The following is a 21,567-nucleotide window of genomic DNA, read 5'->3' as shown; positions in this document are numbered from 1 at the left end:
CTCGGTAACAGGGCCAGTCCGCCAGCCCGAACACATCGAAATTCTTGTAAAGAAAAGAGTGGCGAGGCGAGATCTCGGAAACCGACCCAGCCCGGTCAACCGGGCTCCTATGAAGAGGCCCTTAGTCTCAGTTCAAAGCGATCGCTTGGGAGGCTTTGCGAGAAAAATTACAGAAGTTAAAGAATTTCGGCTCAAATGATCAGATCACTCACATTGCTGTCAGCAAGCATATCAACATTTGTAACAAAACAAAATTACCGTACTATAGCGTTTTCCCAGGTCTTGTAAAATCCGTTTGAAGTCGGAGGCTTGGTTTTAATTTTTGAGCGGAATTTAGATTTTTTCAAATCCGACCGCGAAATGGATTTTCATCGCTTTTAAGACCTCCATGTCCTCTATTTCGGTGATTGATCCTTCTTCAGGGATATGTATGTCTTTCCATTCTGAATTCCACAGAGATGAATCTTTATTGTACAACGAAAAAAAATACGTCTTGAAAATTGAGGACCGAAATCACCCATGTCCCGCGAGAATCCCCAGAAAATCACGTTCACGCGAAGATCCCGCGAAATCCCGTTCACGCGAAAAAGACCTTCCATTCCATTTTTCAAAGAGACCAAGAAAGTGCCATTGAGCTTAAGATGTCTCGATACAGTTTTTTAAGGGACCATACCTCTCTATTTTCAACCGGCTGTTAGGTAGTCTTCTTCGAGACCAGTCGATCTGGAATTACACCAATTGTTGGTTTTGGATTGAAGTATGGCAGGATTGATATTTTAGTAAAATCGACATTCTCATTACGAACATAAACAAAAATTAACCTCAATGGTCTCTCAAAACAATATCAAAACACCTTTAAAACCAAGTCTTTCAACCACCAGCCAAAAAACGTTTAAAAACACCCTATTAAATAAAAAAATCTATTACATTTTAAATATTAAACTACGGTTAATTAAGAATATACTTTTCTTCCTCTTAGACACTTAAATAAGTGCTACTTAAATTTATATCTGTACTTTTTAAACACATGAACCCAATAACTATATTTCGCGAGTTCGTACACCTCAAAAACATTCCCAGGTCACATTAAATCCAGCAATAATTATTTCATGTTGTGAAACAGTAATCAGAACCCATTTGGACATCAAAATTGCTGACAGACACCAAAAATGAAAAATTTCCAGCCTTCTTCGAAAGTTTTGTAAGAATTTCGTTTAAGTAATATTTACAGGGTGTTTCAAAAGTTCGTTCCGATTTAAAGTTGTTAATTTTTTAAACAAATCAATTGTTTGTTAGAACTTTTTCAATAAATTGAGGTAAAGAATTTATTAAAATAGCTGGCAATATGCCCTTGTTTCGATTTTCGCGCCAAATGTGCACACGCGCGTTTTCCCGCCATTTTTTCGCGCCCTTTGTGTAGATTGTTCCTTTCCCGAATTTGTTGTTATTCTCTGATTTTTTTTCCCTGAACTTTCTGTTTTCTCTGTCACGCAAATGAAGTCAGACATTGTTTATGCTAGAGCTGAAGCAGCCATATTACGATCATCTGGTCATTCAGTCAAAGAAATCGCTAAATTTTTTAACAAGACCGAATGTTGGGTGAACAAGTGGTCGAAAAGAGTGCTTCGAAGACAAACCAAGAAGCGGTCGACCGTCTGTTTTGACCAATTATGCTCAAAAATCAATCGAGAAAGCGAAGTACAAACAGAACAATTAAACAAGGAAGATTGCCAAGAATCTTCTTCAAGATATCGAAGTTTCGAGCATAACGGTGTGGAGATACATGACTAGGAAACTATGGAAGGCTTTCAAGCGAAAGAAAATACCTTTGTTGAGCGAAAAGCAAAGGAAAGCCTCTTTGAAATTCGCCAAGAAATACGCGAAGCTGACAGCAGAGGACTGGGACAAAATTTTATCCACAGATGAGTGTTCTAAATATCTTTTCCAGTACCCAAATCCAAAAATCCATATCGTATGGAGCTCGTGTTCCTCCAGCTTTCCAAGTGAAGCAAAGTGCGAAGGTGGGGTGTGGGGTGGCATGACGGGTCGTGGGCTCTCAAAATTACACCTACCACCTACAGGCCAAACCTTAACTTCTGAGTACTACATCAACCAAATCCTTGGGAAAGAAGTGAAACCGTTAACATCAAGGCATCAGGTGACAGGTGTCCCGATAGAGAGGAAGCTGTATAGTTCAAAGAAAGAGACGACATTCGTTCAGGATGGAGAACCAGCTCACACTTCCAAGGCAACTCAGAAATGGTGTCAAAAGAATTTGTCAAAATTTATAGCCAAGGGTGGCTGGCTGGCCAGCAAACTCTCCTGATCTCAATCCCATTGAGAACATCAGGAGTATCATTGACGAGACAACGTACAAAGCTCCAGCCCCCAAAACGATGAAAGAGCTGAAAAGGCGACTACGCTTTGCATGGAAAAAAGTGACTCTTGACACGCTTAAGGAACTCACACATTCTATGCCTAGGCGATTAGAAAATGTCATTAAAATAAAGGCGGGCATTTTGGTTACTAATAATTTGAATGATCGAATGAAAAATAATAAAAAAATAATATACTTAATTTTTAAAGAGGTAGTTTAAATAAATAATGAAACGTTAGAAGAAAACAAATCGGAACGAACTTTTGAAACACCCTGTTGACTAAAGTGTTGTATTATATATAATTCATAACGACTATAAACAATTTCCGCCCAGTTTCACAAATTATGGCCAAAACCCAGACGACCTCGCACCTTTAAAAGTCAGCATTTACAAGATCGCGGCTAAATACTGAGTTTATGCTAAAACTGAGCGTTTAACAATTTTTTTCGTAATTATTGATTACATCAAGCGCGCTCGTTTTGGTTGTGTAGACGCTTCAGATAACGCTAGGTAAACAAACACAGGCATGTCATCAAATGACATTTGTTTCGATTTAGACAGAAAAACTGCCAGTTTATCCTTACATAACCAGATGTAAACAGGAAAGAGTTAAGGAATCTTCAACATTACTTATGTAAACTATTCAAATCGTCCGTAACTGCCTCTTGAGTTGGTCTCCTAGGCAGCCTTTGAGTTCTCCACACTAGCACGTCACACATACAAATAATGTGTTAGTCTCCTTGGCAACTATATTAATTGAGATGTCACGCAACACTTCTCCAGACTAGAGCGTTACGCACAAAAGGTGCCTGCGTGGGCTACTAGTCTCGAGTTTGCATCTGTTTATGTAAGCATATGCACCATTTTTATTTCTAAAATACAACCAGGTAAAGACAATTAACTTTTCGTTAAACGAACGCCTCCTCCTAACAAGCGATTATAGAAACAAGTTCAAGTTTAGCGAGATCTTTTTCTCGCTCATGCTAAAACAATTACATATTCCACTTTGGGATCTAATTCTAATTCCAGCCCTAATTTTAAAATCTCTTGTAAGCGACCACCTCCCATAAGAAGCCGCTTTTCCGGATCCTGAAAGTGGTCGTTTACGGAAGACATATGTGTCCACGTGTACAACTAGTGATGTTTTCCACGCAGTGGAGGTCTTCACACAGAATGTCCACTAAGGAGTTACGCATGGGTGGTCAAGAGACGGATCTAGACCTTTGTGCAAGGTAAGCACCTTGCGTGATAGACCTTCCAGGTCTCATTTTAAGCCAAAAAAAAAAAAAAGATCGCAGGAACTCCTTCCCTAGACCCTGCAGTACCTCGTAAGACAATCACATGACTGTACATTCGGAATCGCACCTTTTCGTGCCACCAACATCGTCCTCGGGATTAGCATTTCTGATTATAGGAGCGTCACCATTCTCAGAAACACTGAGAGAATCAACAAGCCCTGACGGTTGAGTTCCACTCGTCTCATTGCCGCGTACAACAGAATGTTGTTCACTTCTGCTGTCACCAATGATGCCTGCACCGTTCACACTTTCGTCTTGACCAGCAAGAGCTGCTCCAGTTGAACTCTTTGGATTCAACCCGTGCAGTTGGCCCTCCCCTGCTGGATTGTCCCCATCGGGAACAGAACCATCTCTCAAAAACCTCTCTTTTCTGTGGGGCGCTTCTTTAGATGAGCTGCTCAAGCGAGGCATGGTTGCATTCTCCAAACCATCGCCACTCGCACCAGTAGTACGAAAACCCGGCGACCTTTGTTCTTCCGATGAACGTTCAGTTACTAGCGTATGCGACCCTTGCCCGGGTCTCAGCCCAACTCGAGGCAGTCTCGCGCCACTTTCAGTACGACTTTTTAAACCTTTCTTACCAGCATCATTTAACTGGCACTCCACAGCTTGAGATTTCGACCCTGTTTCTCCACCAGAATGTTTCTGTGATTCTGGAAACTGTCGATTTTCAATGGAATTCTGAGATGCTGCACCCAAATCAGGACATTGATCCGGCAGTACGCCCGATAGGGTGGGGTCGGTAGTTGACGAATTGTTTGACTCCATCTCCAGTAAGCGTTTGGTGACCTCTTTAGGTACCCCACGAGACAAGGGAGCATCTCTTTTGGTACCATCGTTTCTTTTTGTCTGCAACGCTCGTCCCCAGCCAGCATCTGTTAGGCCAGTTGTAGATGGAGAGATACCAAGAGCACCCGCCTTGGGCTTTCCTACATTACCTAAATGAAGATTGAATAAAACTTCTAAATAATCTTGCATTCGAAAGAGAGCGATAAAAGTCCTTTCCACTCCGCGGCGGCAATAACTTCTAGAAAGTCCGTTCGTAATCGGAATCTGTTTTCATGGCCTTAATAAATCAATCAGTTTGGGTGGAAAACTCGTGAATAAAACGGTTTGTATTTCTGTTGTAACATACATGCCCGCCCCCTTTTGTATAGTGGATATACGTGCGTACGTGTATATATATATGTGTGCCTTTTTTTTTTATTGTAATTACAGGAATTTAGCTGTATGTTTTTTTTTTTTTTCATATAAGTAAACAGTAAGTATTGTAAGGGTTTGTATTGTAAGTAGATGGAGAGATACCAAGAGCACCCGCCTTGGGCTTTCCTACATTACCTAAATGAAGATTGAATAAAACTTCTAAATAATCTTGCATTCGAAAGAGAGCGATAAAAGTCCTTTCCACTCCGCGGCGGCAATAACTTCTAGAAAGTCCGTTCGTAATCGGAATCTGTTTTCATGGCCTTAATAAATCAATCAGTTTGGGTGGAAAACTCGTGAATAAAACGGTTTGTATTTCTGTTGTAACATACATGCCCGCCCCCTTTTGTATAGTGGATATACGTGCGTACGTGTATATATATATGTGTGCCTTTTTTTTTTATTGTAATTACAGGAATTTAGCTGTATGTTTTTTTTTTTTTTCATATAAGTAAACAGTAAGTATTGTAAGGGTTTGTATTGTAAGTAGATGGAGAGATACCAAGAGCACCCGCCTTGGGCTTTCCTACATTACCTAAATGAAGATTGAATAAAACTTCTAAATAATCTTGCATTCGAAAGAGAGCGATAAAAGTCCTTTCCACTCCGCGGCGGCAATAACTTCTAGAAAGTCCGTTCGTAATCGGAATCTGTTTTCATGGCCTTAATAAATCAATCAGTTTGGGTGGAAAACTCGTGAATAAAACGGTTTGTATTTCTGTTGTAACATACATGCCCGCCCCCTTTTGTATAGTGGATATACGTGCGTACGTGTATATATATATGTGTGCCTTTTTTTTTTATTGTAATTACAGGAATTTAGCTGTATGTTTTTTTTTTTTTTTCATATAAGTAAACAGTAAGTATTGTAAGGGTTTGTATTGTAAGTAGATGGAGAGATACCAAGAGCACCCGCCTTGGGCTTTCCTACATTACCTAAATGAAGATTGAATAAAACTTCTAAATAATCTTGCATTCGAAAGAGAGCGATAAAAGTCCTTTCCACTCCGCGGCGGCAATAACTTCTAGAAAGTCCGTTCGTAATCGGAATCTGTTTTCATGGCCTTAATAAATCAATCAGTTTGGGTGGAAAACTCGTGAATAAAACGGTTTGTATTTCTGTTGTAACATACATGCCCGCCCCCTTTTGTATAGTGGATATACGTGCGTACGTGTATATATATATGTGTGCCTTTTTTTTTTATTGTAATTACAGGAATTTAGCTGTATGTTTTTTTTTTTTTTCATATAAGTAAACAGTAAGTATTGTAAGGGTTTGTATTGTAAGTAGCGTACTGTCGTAGTGGTGTATGTAGTTTGAAATTGAAAGTGATATAAATTTAAAAAAAATTGAAAATTCAAAGCATCGTTCCCAGGCCAAATCGCGCCGAGCTGCCTGTGTGATGCTTGGGACTCTCTCTTGGCCAATATCAATGTTTAAAAAGCACCGAAATTTGAACCAGTGAGAATAAAACTCACATTTCGCCCATCTTAAAAAAAAGCTCCGCAAAACCTTTATACTAAGAACTTTACTGCAATAAATAAACTTACCTGAGGACCCAGCGGGTTGAATAATCCTGGTATTTTCATGCGAATTACTACTTTTCCCATTCGCAGACACCCTTGGAACACCTCTCGCGATTATTCCGAGTGACGAAAGCGTAGGAGCTTCTGTAGGTTCATTCGCACCGCCAGACGATTCCCCACTGCTATTTCTCACTGATCCGGGGTTGTTTGTTGCGTTGGTGTCGACAGGACCTCTCATAGTTCGCCTCGTTTCAGAATCTCTAGACGGTTCGACGTTTTTCGTAACTTCCTCACTAGATTTGGGTGAAGCGACGCATCCATCATCTTTAGGCAAACTGCAATCCTTCGTAGATTTTGTAGACGCTACTATTTCTGCAGTTTTAGGTCGACTTTCTTCCGGAACTGGGGTAGACAAGTTCTCAGGGGCATCGCAGTCATTCGTATTTTCCGTGGGAATTCCTGACCTAGCTGTTTCGGGCACAGGATTGGATAATTCCCCTGGGGTATCGCAGACACTTTCCTTCTTACTTACTTCAGGCACTGAGTACGGCAAATCACTATGCGATTTGAAAGCACTTTCCGAGGGGGTTCCAGAGCTTTTTTCTTCGGGAACTGGATGGGGTAATGATCCGTCTTCCGTAGGGCCCCCGGAGCTTCTTTCCGTTCTGTTATCTCTGTTATCCCGGTGTTCTGGGAACCAAGGAGGTTCGATGCTTCCGGCGGTACTTGGAGTTCTGCTGGAAATAAAGACATCAAAGAACGTCTAACATATTACAAGGATACAGGTCACGGAGAGACTTAAAAGGAAGTGGTTGCTAGTAAACAAAAATCGTACAGACCATGAAGCACATTCTTCCGACAAGTATTTCAGCTTCTAAGTTAGTCAAAATACCAAAAAGACCTAAGTGTCAGAATTTTTCACAAAACTCGCAATCTGACTTGCTACCTAGAATCGATTTTATTTTCATTTAACTACCCCTATGAGCGCATAAGGAATGAATCAATCAGATTCACTTAAAAATTTGTAAGTTGTTTTGCACTGCACAACTACACTGCAGTTTTCTGTCGCGGGTGGTTTGCTTACCTTGGTGTTCCTGTGCCCACATTGGTTATGCTGTGATCACCAATGCTGGCGTTTCCACCCGATACTTGGATATCGTAACTACTCGTACCAGCTGAAAGAGGCTGTGGACGCACACTAAAAATACAAGGAATATAAACTGTCACAGCCTGATTCTAAAATACTACCGAAGCGTAAAGCGGTCGTAACCATAACTTACAAGAAAACATTTGCAACAAAGCGAAAGTATGATAAGCACAACAAAAACGAATAAAACTATCTTCCTTCCTTTGTATGGCTTTCGCTAGAGATAAAAAGCAGAAAGATTTATGTTTCATCTAACAAAAACCCTGAGGGCTACTGCCAAAAAGAAAACGATGTCGGTCTGGTTTAGGCCTGTTGTAACTTTCTTTTCATGTCGAAATTTTTCTAGAGTTTAAGCCTACAGCGACACACTATCAAGTTATTTCTTCAGTAGGTGTTGGCATGGCGACAAATAGACTTTGTTGCTGTAGAATTCAAAAGCTGACAACGCCTATTAAACAAAGTGTCGTAGCCCAATGTGAAGAGAAAAAGAAATTTTGCCCCAGGACAATTCATCACGTTATATAATCTAAACGCTGTCATTAAGGGGCTGAATCCCCTTGACGTCCTTGATGTTACAGGTGATGTTGGCATTATCGTGGTGTTCCAGGAGATCTCTTGCAATATAAAGATACACTTCATCTACAGGCTGTTTTTTAAGTAAATTAATTTAAACATTTTTCTGTTCGTTACTTCAACTATAAACGTGATAGAAAATTGTAAAAACATTGTGTTTTTTTTTTTTGCGTTCTTTGGGTAATGCGTAGATTCTGGTGAGAAAATAAAAAATATATTAATGCACGGGCACTTTTAAAGACGAAACAAGCTCAGGAAACTCTGTCAAGTGCGAAGTAATATATCAAACACGAAAAACAGTGTTTTTGTCCGATTTCCAAACACGGAGAAGTTAGTTGAAATTGTTGTAACCAGGCGCAGCCTAGTTCTTTTTTTAAACAACTTCGATGTGATTGAAAATCGGGTGAAGTACTCTTTCGAGTGTTTGATATAGCTTCTCAAACCATTAATAATTCTTGGAGAAATTCAAAGCAAAAACTAACCAAATTATTATGATCATTATGATCACATTTCCAAACCTCCTACGTGGTAATGATTTCCTTTGTTTTCCCTTCATGAATTATTAAAGAGTTTGACAAGCATTGTTCTTACCCAGCGGTGACAGGTGAGTTTCCAACGTTCACTTGGCCACCGGGTCCAATGGCTGCACATGCTCCATTGCTGACTTTAGTTTTATATTCGTTGCGAACAAGCACTTGTGGTGTGGTCACAAAAAGTGATACTAATATGCAAGGATAAAGGCACAATATGTGTAAGCATAATCAAAATTAATGATGGATGTATTTTTCAGTCAGTAACACAGACATACTCAGAAAAAGAAAATCCGAGCGCTCCTATCAGGAGTCGAACCTAAGAACTTCCGATTACTAGCTCGGATGCTCTACCACTGAGCTACAGGAGACTCTGGTCCAGCTAAGGCCATTAAACTAGGTTCATGGGACAAACATCCTGTATACTGCTAGGATGATGATGATGATGATGATGATGATGATGATGATGATAGTTTATTGCAGCTTTTCTACTAGGTAGCTATACATCTGCACGATAAATATACCAGATTACAAAAACAGTAAAGAAAGAAAACCACGAAAATATAATATGTGAAACTTGACCTTAAATCTTAAAATCTTAAACAATGAAATTACTATAGAAATGTAAACTAAGATTTAAATTTCACTTGATTGATTTGAATGAAATTCTTGATTTGCCACTTGAATATCTCACTCATCGAAATTCAAATCCTAGTGGTACGCTATAATTTATTCACCAGGCTTAAAACATAACATCGCATTTCTTTCACATCAAAATTAACGAGTGACGTATTATTCAGTCAGTAACACGGAAAAAGGAGTTTTCCCAGGAGTCAAACCTATAACTTTCCGATAACTGGTTCAGACGCTCTACCGCTGAGTTGCAAGAGACTCGTGGAAGGCCATTAAAACTAGGTTAATGGGACACACATTCTGCATACTGCTAGGATTAGAATGTCGTTGCGTGGCATATGCGCAATGAAATGATGCGCAATAAAATGAATGTGATATACCCATCACCGACATTAAAATCCTAGCAGTATGCAGGATGTTTGTCCCATGAACTTAGTTTAATGACCTTAGTTCCCACGAGCCTCCTGTAGCTCAGTGGTAGAGCATCCGAACTAGTAATCGGAAGGTCTTAGGTTCGACTCCTGATAGGAGCACTCGGATTTTCTTTCTCCGATTATGCCCGTCTCCGACTGAACAAAACACCACTCTCATTTATTTACTAGGCTTAAATATACCTTCACATTTATATAATCAAAATTAATGTTTGGCAATCTTGATAGGTAAATATGGGAGACAAAAGGGCATTTCAAACAATGTCACTGGTGGAATTCTCACTCAGGATCCTATGTACAAAATGTTACAATATGATTCTGTTGGAACCTAACCCCATAGGTCAAAACTACACAAAAGACGTAACAAGTACCTTTGTTCAAACACGAAATTGCTCTTGGCGCAGCTAGAGGAAATATTATGGCAATGCACACTACAAAACTACGATGGCATTTTGGGTATAGTAATAACCTCTAAGAGATAAAATGGAAACAAGGTGAAACATATGAATACCATAGCTTTCAGACACATCGATCCCCTCTCCCCTTTGCTTAATAAGGGACTAACCATTTTGGAAGAGTCCTGGTAAACCTGGCAATTCTGGGAGCAGCGAATTGTTGCTTGCAATCTGTGCTTGTAATCTGTGGGCATCTGTCACTGGGTGATGACATATGAAACACAAACAGATGACACTTAAGGAGGCTCGCGGCAGTTTTTCTGGACTTAGGGTGGAAGTTTTGAAATTACAATCTCGCACACAAGATCAACTTCGATCTCCTTCATACTACATAATCATTTCATCATATGATCAAACTTAATTTTCTCATCGGTTTCCAAGCAACAACTATTACCATAGCAACGGTAGCGCATAGCCTCTCATTTTAAACATTATCGATTATCTCGAAATTTAATGAGACACTTTACGACGAAACTATAGTGATTTAAACTACTCAATCTAGACAACTTGTAAGCGAAATTAGAAAAAAAAATCTATAAGGGCGTTTTCAAGTAAATAATGATTCAATTTTTACGGGGTGATTTTGTTTATTGCCACATTTTTCACCAGTATCTCTGGCAAAATAAAAATTGACACTTTGTATTTTTTGTTAAAAGGTCTTTTTTCATAGCAAAACTATTCAAATGTATATTGAGTTTCATGTTTGAAAACAGTTAAAATATAGCGCAAATGAATGAAAAAGTTCCTACTTTGCATAAATCGATATATCTTTAAAATGCCTCCACGGATTTTTCTGCTAAATTACAAGCGGTTAGAGTAAGAATTCTTTTCGACATTTGCGCAAGTTTTACGCTCAAGAACCGAAACCGGTGTTAGATAAGAAGGCTGAATCTTGGTCAAGTTTCAGTCGTTATTCGCTTTGGGGATTTTTTCAGTCTGAAATGCTTTCCTTTTTGAGGCAAGGAGCTTTTTGTAATCAGTCAAGGTTTTTGTGAAATTTCTCCCGTAGCTCAAGGTTTTGTGAAATTTCTCCTGTAACTCAGAGTCAAAGGGATCGCAATGTTGGAGGAGGAGGAACAGCAGCAGCAGCAGCAGCAGCAGCAGCAGAAGCAGCGGGTTCGACTGTAGTAAGAAGTAAGTAGGCAGACTGTCCTTATGACGAAATTCAGCCAAATTCAGCCGTCGTGTTGGCCTTTGAGAGCAATAGAAGGGTTTGTAACTCCCTCAATGCAATATCAAAGATCACCTTGTCAGCCTTCAAACAGCGGGAAAGTGTAATTAGGTGGCACAATTCATTTAGTTAACTTAATTAGTTTTTTAAGGTTTTTGTAGAATAGGGCACTTCTGAAAATCACTGTACCGTGACGTCAAATTAAAAATCAATAATACTGACCTGGACTGTCAGCCTCCACTGAACAGCCCCTTCCAAGCATTTGTCCAGGTGGTCTATTAGCACATGTTAGCAGTTCCTGGAATTGCTGGTAATGATAATTTGCAATTAATGTATGGTAACTTCAACCACAATTTTCTGAAAGATTTATTCTTTCATAACTTAAGGATAGATTGGCCCATACCTGTAAGTTTAATTTTCACGCTACCCAAACATACCATTCACCCCAAACAAGCAACCACTGAAAGGAATGATAGCGTAAAGTTGGACACCAACCAATTTTCCTGCGTCCTGGAATCTCTAAATCTTGGTTCTCTTTTCTTTTAATTTTGTTTGTTTGCTTGTTTTTTTTTTTTGTTTTTTTTTTTTCGGGGGTGGGGGTGGGGAGGGGGCTATGAGATTTCCTACGTACGTACCTACCGATTGACCTTCCTCCCTTCCCTCTTTACCTTCGTCTTTCAACCTCTAGCTTGCTCCTTCCACCTCTCCCGGCTTCCTCCCTTTTTTCTCTCTCTTTGCTTCCTTGCTTCCTCCCTTCGTTCCTTCCCTTCCTCCTTCCTTCTTTCCTTTCTTCCATTTCTACATCTTTCCTTCACTCCATTCCTCCTTCCCTCCTACCTACCTACCTACCTACCTACCTACCTACCTACCTACCTACCTTCCTTCCTTCCTTCCTTCCTTCCTTCCTTCCTTCCTTCCTTCCTTCCTTCCTTCCTTCCTTCCTTCCTTCCTTCCTTCCTTCCTTCCTTCCTTCCTACCATTCCTTCCCTCCCTCCCTGTTTCCAACTTCCATCCATCCTTACTACCCTCTCTCCTTTTCTGCCCCCCTGCCTTCTTCCTCTCTTCCTTCCTTCCATCCCTACCTCCCTCATTCACTCCCCCTGTTTCCTTCCTTCCTTCCTTCCTTCCATCCCTTGCTCCCTTCCTCCTTCCCTCTCCACCCCTTCCTTCCTCCCTTCCTTCCTTTTGTGCAGAGATAACAGTGTGGGTGAGATGATAACTATACCACGCAAAATGGTCAGACTTCTGGGAAACAATCCAAATATGCTATGCATTGTCCAAGTCAATGACATAGGCAGCCAAACTATATTTTCAAGACGTTGCCTTTGCTGATCCCGCTTTCATTCAATTTTCACAATGTACACAAAGCCTACTTAATAAGTATTAAGTAAGTACCTTCACATTTCACCATTCTAAATTTTATTAACACTTGTGACTCACTGCGGCTTGTCAACAATCAAGAGGAAATCAGGACCACAAAGAAAAATTTGCCTGATTACCAGAGGGTTTTTCTTCTATCTAAAGTAAAACACTACTCTTAATCGACATTTGCTCTAAGGGCACTAAAAGGCTCATCAAGAGAGCTAATATGCCGTTAACAAGAAACTTTTACTAAGAGACAGCAATTTGTTTGAAAGTTTTCAAATTGAGAATGCTACGAGTCTTACTGGTGCTACGAAAGGAAAAAACAGGGAAAGCCTTCTGAGGCAAATCTGTTGGGTGAAACGTTAAGTTCGAAGCAAGATGCATAAATTATGCTCGTTAGAATACATAAAAAGGTCTCCAAGCTACATGTGGCCCTCCTTATCTATGTACAGAGTATCTTGCTTTTTTTCAGTGGAAGATCATGCTATAGTCTTTGCTCCGTCAAAGACCTTTGTTTACCTTATGTGCAGACACAATGGCACAAAAAGTCCTTTTTTTTCTTGTCAACAAAAATTACCAACTGAAAGTTTGTCCACGATTAACAGGGATACCAGCTGTTACTTTGTTTATAAGGGGGGTTAATGTTCATCCAGACAGCATTTTCAAGGTGCATGACTGAAGAAAGAAAAAAAAAGAGGAAGACGAGAGAAGACATACAACAGGATTCTTTAGAAACTGCATTGCAGCAATTTTCAGTAAGATTTTGTACAGTTTCATGAGCCTGAGAGAGCACCATCAATTGTAAGTATGTTTCCCAAGGATACATGTACATCTTCTGAGTTAATTCTAGAGCACTCTATGTAAAACCTTCAGTTGATACTGACCTCTCTTGCCTTGGAAGGATCTAAATCAAGCAGTCTAATAATCCCCTTGTCTCCTTGGTCTGCTGCCAGTTTCTTCGGTGTTTCATCATGCTGTAACGCAAATAATAAACTTTTTAAATAAGACAAGAGCTCATTAGCTCTTTTAATCCACAGACCTACAATCACTGCTTGTACTCATGTGTACAATTTCATCCCTAATCTCTCTTTTCTCTTTGTGGATGTATCCAAAACTAATTTATTTTGTCTACTTTGGTTTCTCCACCTTGAAACTGTGGTGTTACCAGTGAGTGTTCATGTGCCAAGTTAACTCTTGAGGGCTATAAGGTAGTCTACCTGTAGCTTGCACTCGCATTAACTATTATACACCAAAAGCTAGCACAGTGCACATGTGTGTGGGAGTGACTGGAGAGCACTGGGAATTAATAATGACCGCTTTTATTGGGTAATGTGGAATTGACCTGAACATTAAGATGTTAATTTATCCTGTATGCTAAGAACTTATAGGCCTGACAGCAATATCTGCATCAGTTCTTTGAAGGCTGATTTTATACAATGCGATTTTTGCAACCGAACGTCACACTTTTTAGCAACATTGTTGTTAGCTTGCAGGGAGTAGGAATGGCGCGGTGATGAAAGCACTCGTCTCCCAGTAATGTGGCCCGGGTTCGATATGTGGGTTCAGTTTGTCATTGGCTCTCATCCCTACTCTGAGGATTTCTCTCTGAGTTCTCTGGTTTTCCTCCCTCCGCAAAAATCAACACTTCCAAATAACAATTTGACCTAGAACGCACAGACACCTTTGAAGCAAATTCCTAAAGAGCTCTTTGATGCTCCATGGGTATTTACAAATTGCATTTTTATTACATGCAATTGCAATTGGGTGTTATTTATTTTTGGCGAGCTTTCACTAAACGAAAAAAAAATTGACTGACTACAGGTGAAGCCGGCCATCTACAAAACAGTGACAGGGTTTCTTTCTTTCCTTTTTTTTTTAGCCGGAAAGTTAACATTTTACCTTATTTTTTACCCCCAGTGAGGCAGTTGCGCCATTGTATAACAGAAGTGCCACAGTTTTTTCACATTGTTTGCTTACAGCCAGGTGAAGAGGAGTATTAGCATCCTATTAAACGATAAGAGCGAATGTGTCAGTCAAATAAATTTTTAAAAATATTGAGGGGCCGTAGCGAGGATGAAACATAGTTAAAATTTAAAAAAGCGATCTCTGGCTAAAATGATTAAAAAACTACGAGCTTTCGACTGCAGGAACTGCAGTCATCGACGGGTAAAATGAGTGATGAGAAAGCGCTGAGAAAATTTTTTTTTTCTTAGCGCTTTCTCATCACTCATTTTACCCGTCGAAGGCTGCAGTTCAGGCAGTCAGAAGCTCGTAGTTTTTTAATCATTTTAGCCAGAGATCGCTTTTTAAATTTTAAATAAATTTTTGATAAAACAAAGTTACTGGGTAAAATGTAATATGTGGTATATGCACTAATAACAGCACAGGTCTTCCATATAATTTATAAATAATAATCCCCACCCCACGGACACTTCGAAACCTAAACCTAAAAACAAAATTCCTTTTCACAAGACAGAAGATGAGGTGCATCTGACACTAAAGTGAGAATTAAGGCTTGAATTTCTTGTTAGCCTATAAGGTGCTTGTTGACCTCTGAATGCTCCTCACTTGCAGTTGTGTTTGGCATATTAGATGAACATGACCCTGTCTTTCAGTCAAGATCACATAAAAAGTCGACTTCATTGAAGTGCTTGTGATCTCAAAGTTATAACTTTGATGATCTTTCTTGTGATACAATATACAATACAACATTTATTTAAAGTCGGGGGAATAGGGAGTGGTCGCCCAATCTCCCGAGCAAGGGGCTCGTGATAAAAATGCTTGACTAAAGATAAAAAATGCTCGATCTTCATGAAAGCCAAGAAAAATGAAATTGTAAATAGGAGAATGCTATACAGTACCTTGTTCTGCTGGCCAATAAGTCCTGGGTTCCCAGCCATTTTTTGCAGCAACAGCAGCAATATTTTATACTGTCCATTTGCAGCTGCAATATGAATGGCCGTGTTGCCTACCTTAAACAGAAATCAAGAAACTCCAAGTTGAAATGTGTTGTTAAAGGGGCATTATCATGGGGATGTTCTGGAGAAGGGGCGGGGGATTACTCCCCATAATGGACTATACGGGGAGGCTCCACCCAAAAGAGGTGCTTTTTCAGGCTAGAGGTACAGAAAAGATAAGGAAAACTATCATTTATGTATTTAAAGGGACACAGTCACCTGGTGCACATGCGCATTAGATACCATTTCTTAGCTGATTTGCATATCACACTTCATTACAAGTCTCACGCTGAGAAGCGGATCCTTTGAAAAATGTAAACAAACCTTGTCGAGTCGAAGTATTTGCCAGTCAAAATTGTTATAGTGATTATAGACCTAATGTCATTTTAGGACACTCATTTTCTTGATACCATGGAGAATTTACTGATGGGCTTGTCCAGGGAAAGTCAAACGTCAACGAATACCTCTGAAGTCGAAGAATCATTTAATCGTTTATTTCGGTATCCAGTCGTGTGAAAAATTATCTTAGCTGTTTCTACGTTTCACGGTGTTTACATGAGAAGCAAATTGAGTTCAAATATTAGGGAATATGTCAATTTTAAAACGTAGTGAATCGACTGAGCTGCAGTGTAGCGAAACGACTTTGTAGCGAAACTACCGGTAAGCTTTATTTCTGCTTTCAATCATGTATTTTGCTTTTACAATTTCGTTTCTACAACTTCTCCGTTATCTAAATTTAGGAACCAAACCCATGTTGTTGCAAGAACGCTTGCTCGACCTGTGGAAAACAAGGTTCTACTGGAGGTTTTCCTTGTCGAGGAGATAATCGACTGTGTACCGAAGCTTGTCTTCGTCTGAGCTTCAAACCAAGCAGCCATGACGTTTACGAAGATTCCCACCGTACAAACCTTTCGCCAGGTTGAGAAAATGTAATTTTCCAAATATATATAATGGTGATTTGTTCTCCAATGTTTTTGATTGATTTCTCTCATTATTTTAGTCAACAGGCGATTTCTTCCGCCCGGCGCCTTCACGTTTCCCACCTCTTCTTTTCATGTTCCGTTGGAGACGGGATCCATACTGTTTTTAACCAAATATGATAAAATAATATCATAGGACGAGCAAAAGCATACTCAGAAACAGGTTTCCAGTAAAAGATTGAAAATCCAATAAAACACTGGGAAGATTGAAGCGGATTTCTAGATGCCGGCACGTACTTTTGATTTCAGGTTGAGGTGGACGCTTTTCAAAATTGACAAAAACTAGCGTCCAGGTCAGCGCGGTCACCAAGGTGACTGTGTCCCTTTAAAAAGGCCTTTAAAAATATCTCGAACAGATCCACCAAAGAGAGATGCTGTAGATACTATATGTGAAAGGAGAACCATTTTGTATGGAGGCTATTTGAAAGGGTTGCCTTTTCTGTCAAAAATGGTACCGTATATAAAAGAGTAACGGTTTGGACCTCAGGGTAGAGCCTCACCTTATAAAATTTTCTTGAGTTAACCCACCCCTTGGGGGAGGGGCTCCCATTTTTGGGCAAAATTGGCATAATTCATATTAATCTTACAACAAAACTAATATAATTAGGCAAAGGTAATTGACAGCAAGCAAACGGCAAAGAATTTGAATGCTCTGCATGACCGTTGAGCTAACCGGTGAATTGTGGCTAGCTGGTTCACTTCCTTGGTTCATAAATGACATGTGTTCTCCGTGTTCTTTTTGTTTTTAACCCTATCCAGACCGGGCTATTTGTTGTTGTGTGTGTGTGTGTGTGTTTTTTTTTTTTGTCTTCTGGGGTTCTGGTCTGATTCTGTTTGCTGTCATATTAAAGGTGTTATTCAGGTTCAAAGTTGCCACAGGCAGAATCCCCTCCCCCCTCCCCTTGCACACATACACCCAGTCTAGATTGGGTTAAATTTGAACAGCTTTATTGGGCACATCCATAGCTCAATAAATAAATAAATGAATTCATTTTAAAAGTAAATAGTCATAATAAACATAACAATAACAAGAGAACAAGACCAACAAGGTGAGTGAGGATGGGTTGCAGGACCCATGCAAGGCAGATTAACCCCCCCCCCCCCTCCTAGGATGACAAACATCACAAAACAATATTGCAGCAGCCTACCATGTCAGGTATGCTGATGTCTGCTCCTTTATCACTTAGTAATCTCACAGCCTCTACATTTCCTGTTTCTGCTGCAAGCTTTATGGCTGTATTTCCATACTGTAAATTGAATCAAATCGCAAAAAAAAAAAAAAACAGGTTCACTATTATACCTAGGTGAACTTTACTTGAATGTGTTAATTATAATGCTCGGCGTCTACTGTGCATGCCTACTTAGTTTGTTTAAATTGCCCTATGGCCTACCGATATGTTTCTACAAGCCAGTGATGTTTTAATTTCTTTACTGCTCAAAACAATAATAAAAATACCACTTTAATCAAAAAGATTTTGAGCTTTGAAGTGACCTGATTTAAGTCTAAACTGAGTCACATTCATATAATTTATTCTTTGACTCAATAATGCTTATTTATTATTAAAAGACAATCAAAATATTAAGAATTACAGCTGGATGTATACTAGCAGTAATCAGAGATTATGGAGGCACCTTCCAAGGTTTTTTCTTTGTGAGGGAGAGTGCAGCAGGACATATGCCCCCTGAATTTCTGGCAGAAATGAGCATGTGAACCAAAACAATGGGGTCAGCAGCGGGGGGGGAGGGGGGGGAGGGAACAGTAAATGTAGGCCTGACTCCAAAAAGATTCAAACTTTTCTGCATGAAAGACAGAACTGTGTAACCAACTCAAAATTAGGATATTCAATTGCATTCTTCAAACAAGATAATTATTGGTCTAATATTTGATGTACAACTGTATAATGTTCACTTCATCACTGGAAAGCTTCACAAGGGGATGATATGTATACTTGCTTGTCCAATGTATTTATTACTGTTTTTTAGTTTCATTTATTTTTTTTTTTAATGGGTGTATTTGCATTCAAGCTGATAGATGCAGGGGTGGTGAATGGTAAATGCGAGATTTTGCAAGACGGCAAGACTAGCATTTTTCCTTGCTATTCCGAGACATTTTGAATTTTTAGATTGCGAGACCGAGACTTCAAAGTGTTTTGAGTGCAAGCACGAGACATTCAGACTCTTAAAAACTCGAGCTGTTGAGAGCTATGAGAATGAGCTAGAATGAGCTTGTACAGTTTTGTAGCTTTTCGTGAAATTCAGACAATTTAGGAGAAGTTAGGATTGACATTTTCTCGGAAATTGAAAGTTGCTTTTAATTAATGAATTTCAATATTAAGTGACAAGAAAACGTCATTTAAAAGAAAACAAAATTAAAACGAATCGAGACTTCGAGATCCTTAGCCTTGCAAAAAATCGAGACTCTGACACACCTTAGTATAAAAATAGAGACTGTGAGACGCAAATAACCGCTACAAAGACAACACTGCGAGACCCGTGAAATTCGACTAAAATTTTGCGACCTCCAGAGTTTTTGAAGGACCATTTGCCACCCCTAGATGCTTATAAACACCACCCACTGCAGTTGTGTGCTTGGAGATTTTTTTGTGCACAAGAATAAACCTGATCCCACAGGTAGGCTTGGATTGAAGAGATTAACTTCATGTTAGAACTACTGGGCTGAGTTGCTCGAAGCATGGTTAGCGCTAACCATTGGTTAAAGGGGAAGTATCATGGGGTTTTTGATATCTTTTGATAAAAATGATGAAATAAGACCTTCAATCACCTGCAAAATAATTCTAGAATGACGAAAGGAACGAAATTAACTCAATTCTTGAAAGAAACAAATCGTGATCTGTTCTAGCGCCTTTTGGAAACAAAAATGCGAGAACTTGAAAAACATTAGCCTAATATTTTTCAAGTTTCAAACCAAACTGGCCTACTCTGTCTCTGGCCAGAGGCACTAATCGACAGTGTTATTGCACTGGGGTGATAATTGTTAACAAACTTGACAATTATTTCGTTGTTTCTGCTGACAGTCAAACATTTTTTGGGTTTTGAAATGACAGCAATTTTTCGTGATACAGTCGAACCTGTATATAACGATCACCCTCGGGACTTGAGGAACTGGCCGCTTAATACAGGTGGCCACTTTATACAGGATCGCTAAAAATACTCACTTGGCATTGTCCAATGTCAATTTTGATGGCGTATCATACAAAAATATTTCACGCAAGGAAACAATAGGACAATCAACACTCTTTCAAGCGATCAATACTTTAAACAAAGTCGTTACTAACACCACTGCCAGCGACAATTTCTGTTATCCATGGTACTGTGCAAACGCCCGTAGTTGTTCTGCATGTTCTATTAGCATCTGACAGTGATCTTTGAAGGCGATTCATTCTCCATCACATGGCTGAGGAACAAGCTAATTAAAGAGGAATTTCTAGCTAAAGAGTGAAGCATATTCAAAACAAACTTGTTTTACCGTTTGTGTTTTCCGATACTAAACGGCCGAGTATCAGCTTACAGTAGCTTTGTACACGTCGCATTTTAAGCACAATAAAATACCGCATAAAATAACATATGACTTAGTTCCCACTGAAGGGTGGCCGCTTAATACAGGTAAAAATAACAAAGAAAGACAAACATAGGACTGCTACAGGGTGGCCACGGCCGCTTAATAGAGGTGGCCGCCTAATACAGGTAACAAATACAGCGTTTGTATGAGCGAAAAAATTGGGACTTTGAAAACTGGCCGTTTAATAGAGGGTGGCCGCTTAATACAGGGCCGTTATATACAGGTTCGACTGTACTTCCCCTTTAAGATCAAAACCTATAGGTTGTCATGGTATTTAACCCAGGTTAGCGCTAACCATGCGACGAACAAATGGGCCTTGTACAATAAAAAGTCAGGAAAGTCACTTACTATACCTGTATATTTGGGAAGTGATTACATTAGGGATTGTTCTGCTATGTGATTAAATGAGCTCATTAAAAATGCAATCAAGTCCACATGTTTATTAGTCGTTACAAGCATTGTTTTGTTGATAAACTCACCTCATCAGCTGCATTGATATTAATATCTCTGTGGTCCAAGAGTAACTGAATTACTTTAACATTGTCCTCATGATCACAGACTACTGCAGTATGAAGGGCTGTGTATTTTTTCTATAAAACAAATACAACAAGAAAGGAATTTAAACCCTTTAAGCACCTGTGTATAGTGACCAAAATCTATCTTCTCATTTACCCCACATGCCCAATTCCAAATTGGAATTACATGGTGGGGAACATTCTAAACAACATTTAGTAGTTGCAGTTGTCTCTTACTGCAAGACATTATCATAGGAATCTTGAAGGAGGGAATGGATCTAGTTAATTATGTTTCAATAGTTTTAGGGAAAACCTATTTATGGAGTTGTAGCCACTTTAAGAACATTCTTGAAAATGAATTAGAAACTGAAAAATATATTACACTTAAATCCAATAGGTTTGTTTCTTTTTGCAAGAAATGGAATTTAAACTATGAAGAGCTGCTTTTACATGTAAGTGGCTATAAGTAACTCTTTATTTTTTAGTTAATTACGGAATATTACCTTGTAAGTAATTTAACAAGTACATGTACATGTACACACATGCAAAAATCAAAAGAGAACAAAAAAACCTTTGTACAACCTTCACAATTTATTGTGCCTAGAGAAGCTTTTATTAGAAGCAGTATTGTAATACAAAAACTTAATACACTGATACTCTATCAAGCTCTCCCTGAGCTTTCAGTTAATCAGTCGGTCAGTCAATCAGAATCCGACTTACTCAAACATGGTTAACTTATTTATTAATATATTTATCTGTCGACTGTACACAACCCAAGAATGTATTATAAATGTGATGTTACAAACTGGGAAAATTGTCCAACT

At 39.2% G+C, this 21,567-nt stretch overlaps 1 protein-coding gene across 2 annotated transcripts in view; it reads right to left on the bottom strand.

Moving 5' to 3' along the window:
- Window positions 1-833: 833 nt before the first annotated feature.
- Window positions 834-21,567, bottom strand: part of LOC146480986 (uncharacterized) — a 28,744-nt gene continuing 8,010 nt past the window's right edge. The window contains exons 4-14 of one of the 2 annotated variants that reach the window (XM_085108667.1): window positions 20,708-20,818; window positions 17,797-17,895; window positions 15,573-15,683; window positions 14,611-14,715; window positions 13,596-13,685; window positions 11,569-11,653; window positions 10,286-10,375; window positions 8,718-8,847; window positions 7,491-7,604; window positions 6,431-7,143; window positions 834-4,614 (exon numbers count right to left, since the gene is read on the bottom strand). In XM_085108667.1, the coding sequence (XP_084964793.1) occupies window positions 3,716-4,614; window positions 6,431-7,143; window positions 7,491-7,604; window positions 8,718-8,847; window positions 10,286-10,375; window positions 11,569-11,653; window positions 13,596-13,685; window positions 14,611-14,715; window positions 15,573-15,683; window positions 17,797-17,895; window positions 20,708-20,818 (2,547 nt within the window). In that variant the 3' untranslated portion in view covers window positions 834-3,715. The remainder of the gene's footprint in view (window positions 4,615-6,430; window positions 7,144-7,490; window positions 7,605-8,717; window positions 8,848-10,285; window positions 10,376-11,568; window positions 11,654-13,595; window positions 13,686-14,610; window positions 14,716-15,572; window positions 15,684-17,796; window positions 17,896-20,707; window positions 20,819-21,567) is intronic. The other variant, XM_085108668.1, reaches the window with a different exon arrangement.

The sequence above is a fragment of the Pavona decussata genome, unplaced genomic scaffold (assembly GCF_977016875.1).
Source record: "Pavona decussata unplaced genomic scaffold, jaPavDecu1.1 SCAFFOLD_51, whole genome shotgun sequence".
In the NCBI taxonomy this organism is placed as follows: domain Eukaryota; kingdom Metazoa; phylum Cnidaria; class Anthozoa; order Scleractinia; family Agariciidae; genus Pavona; species Pavona decussata.
The sequence above is the reverse complement of the archived record's forward strand: the minus strand, read 5'-3'. Positions and strand labels throughout refer to the sequence as shown.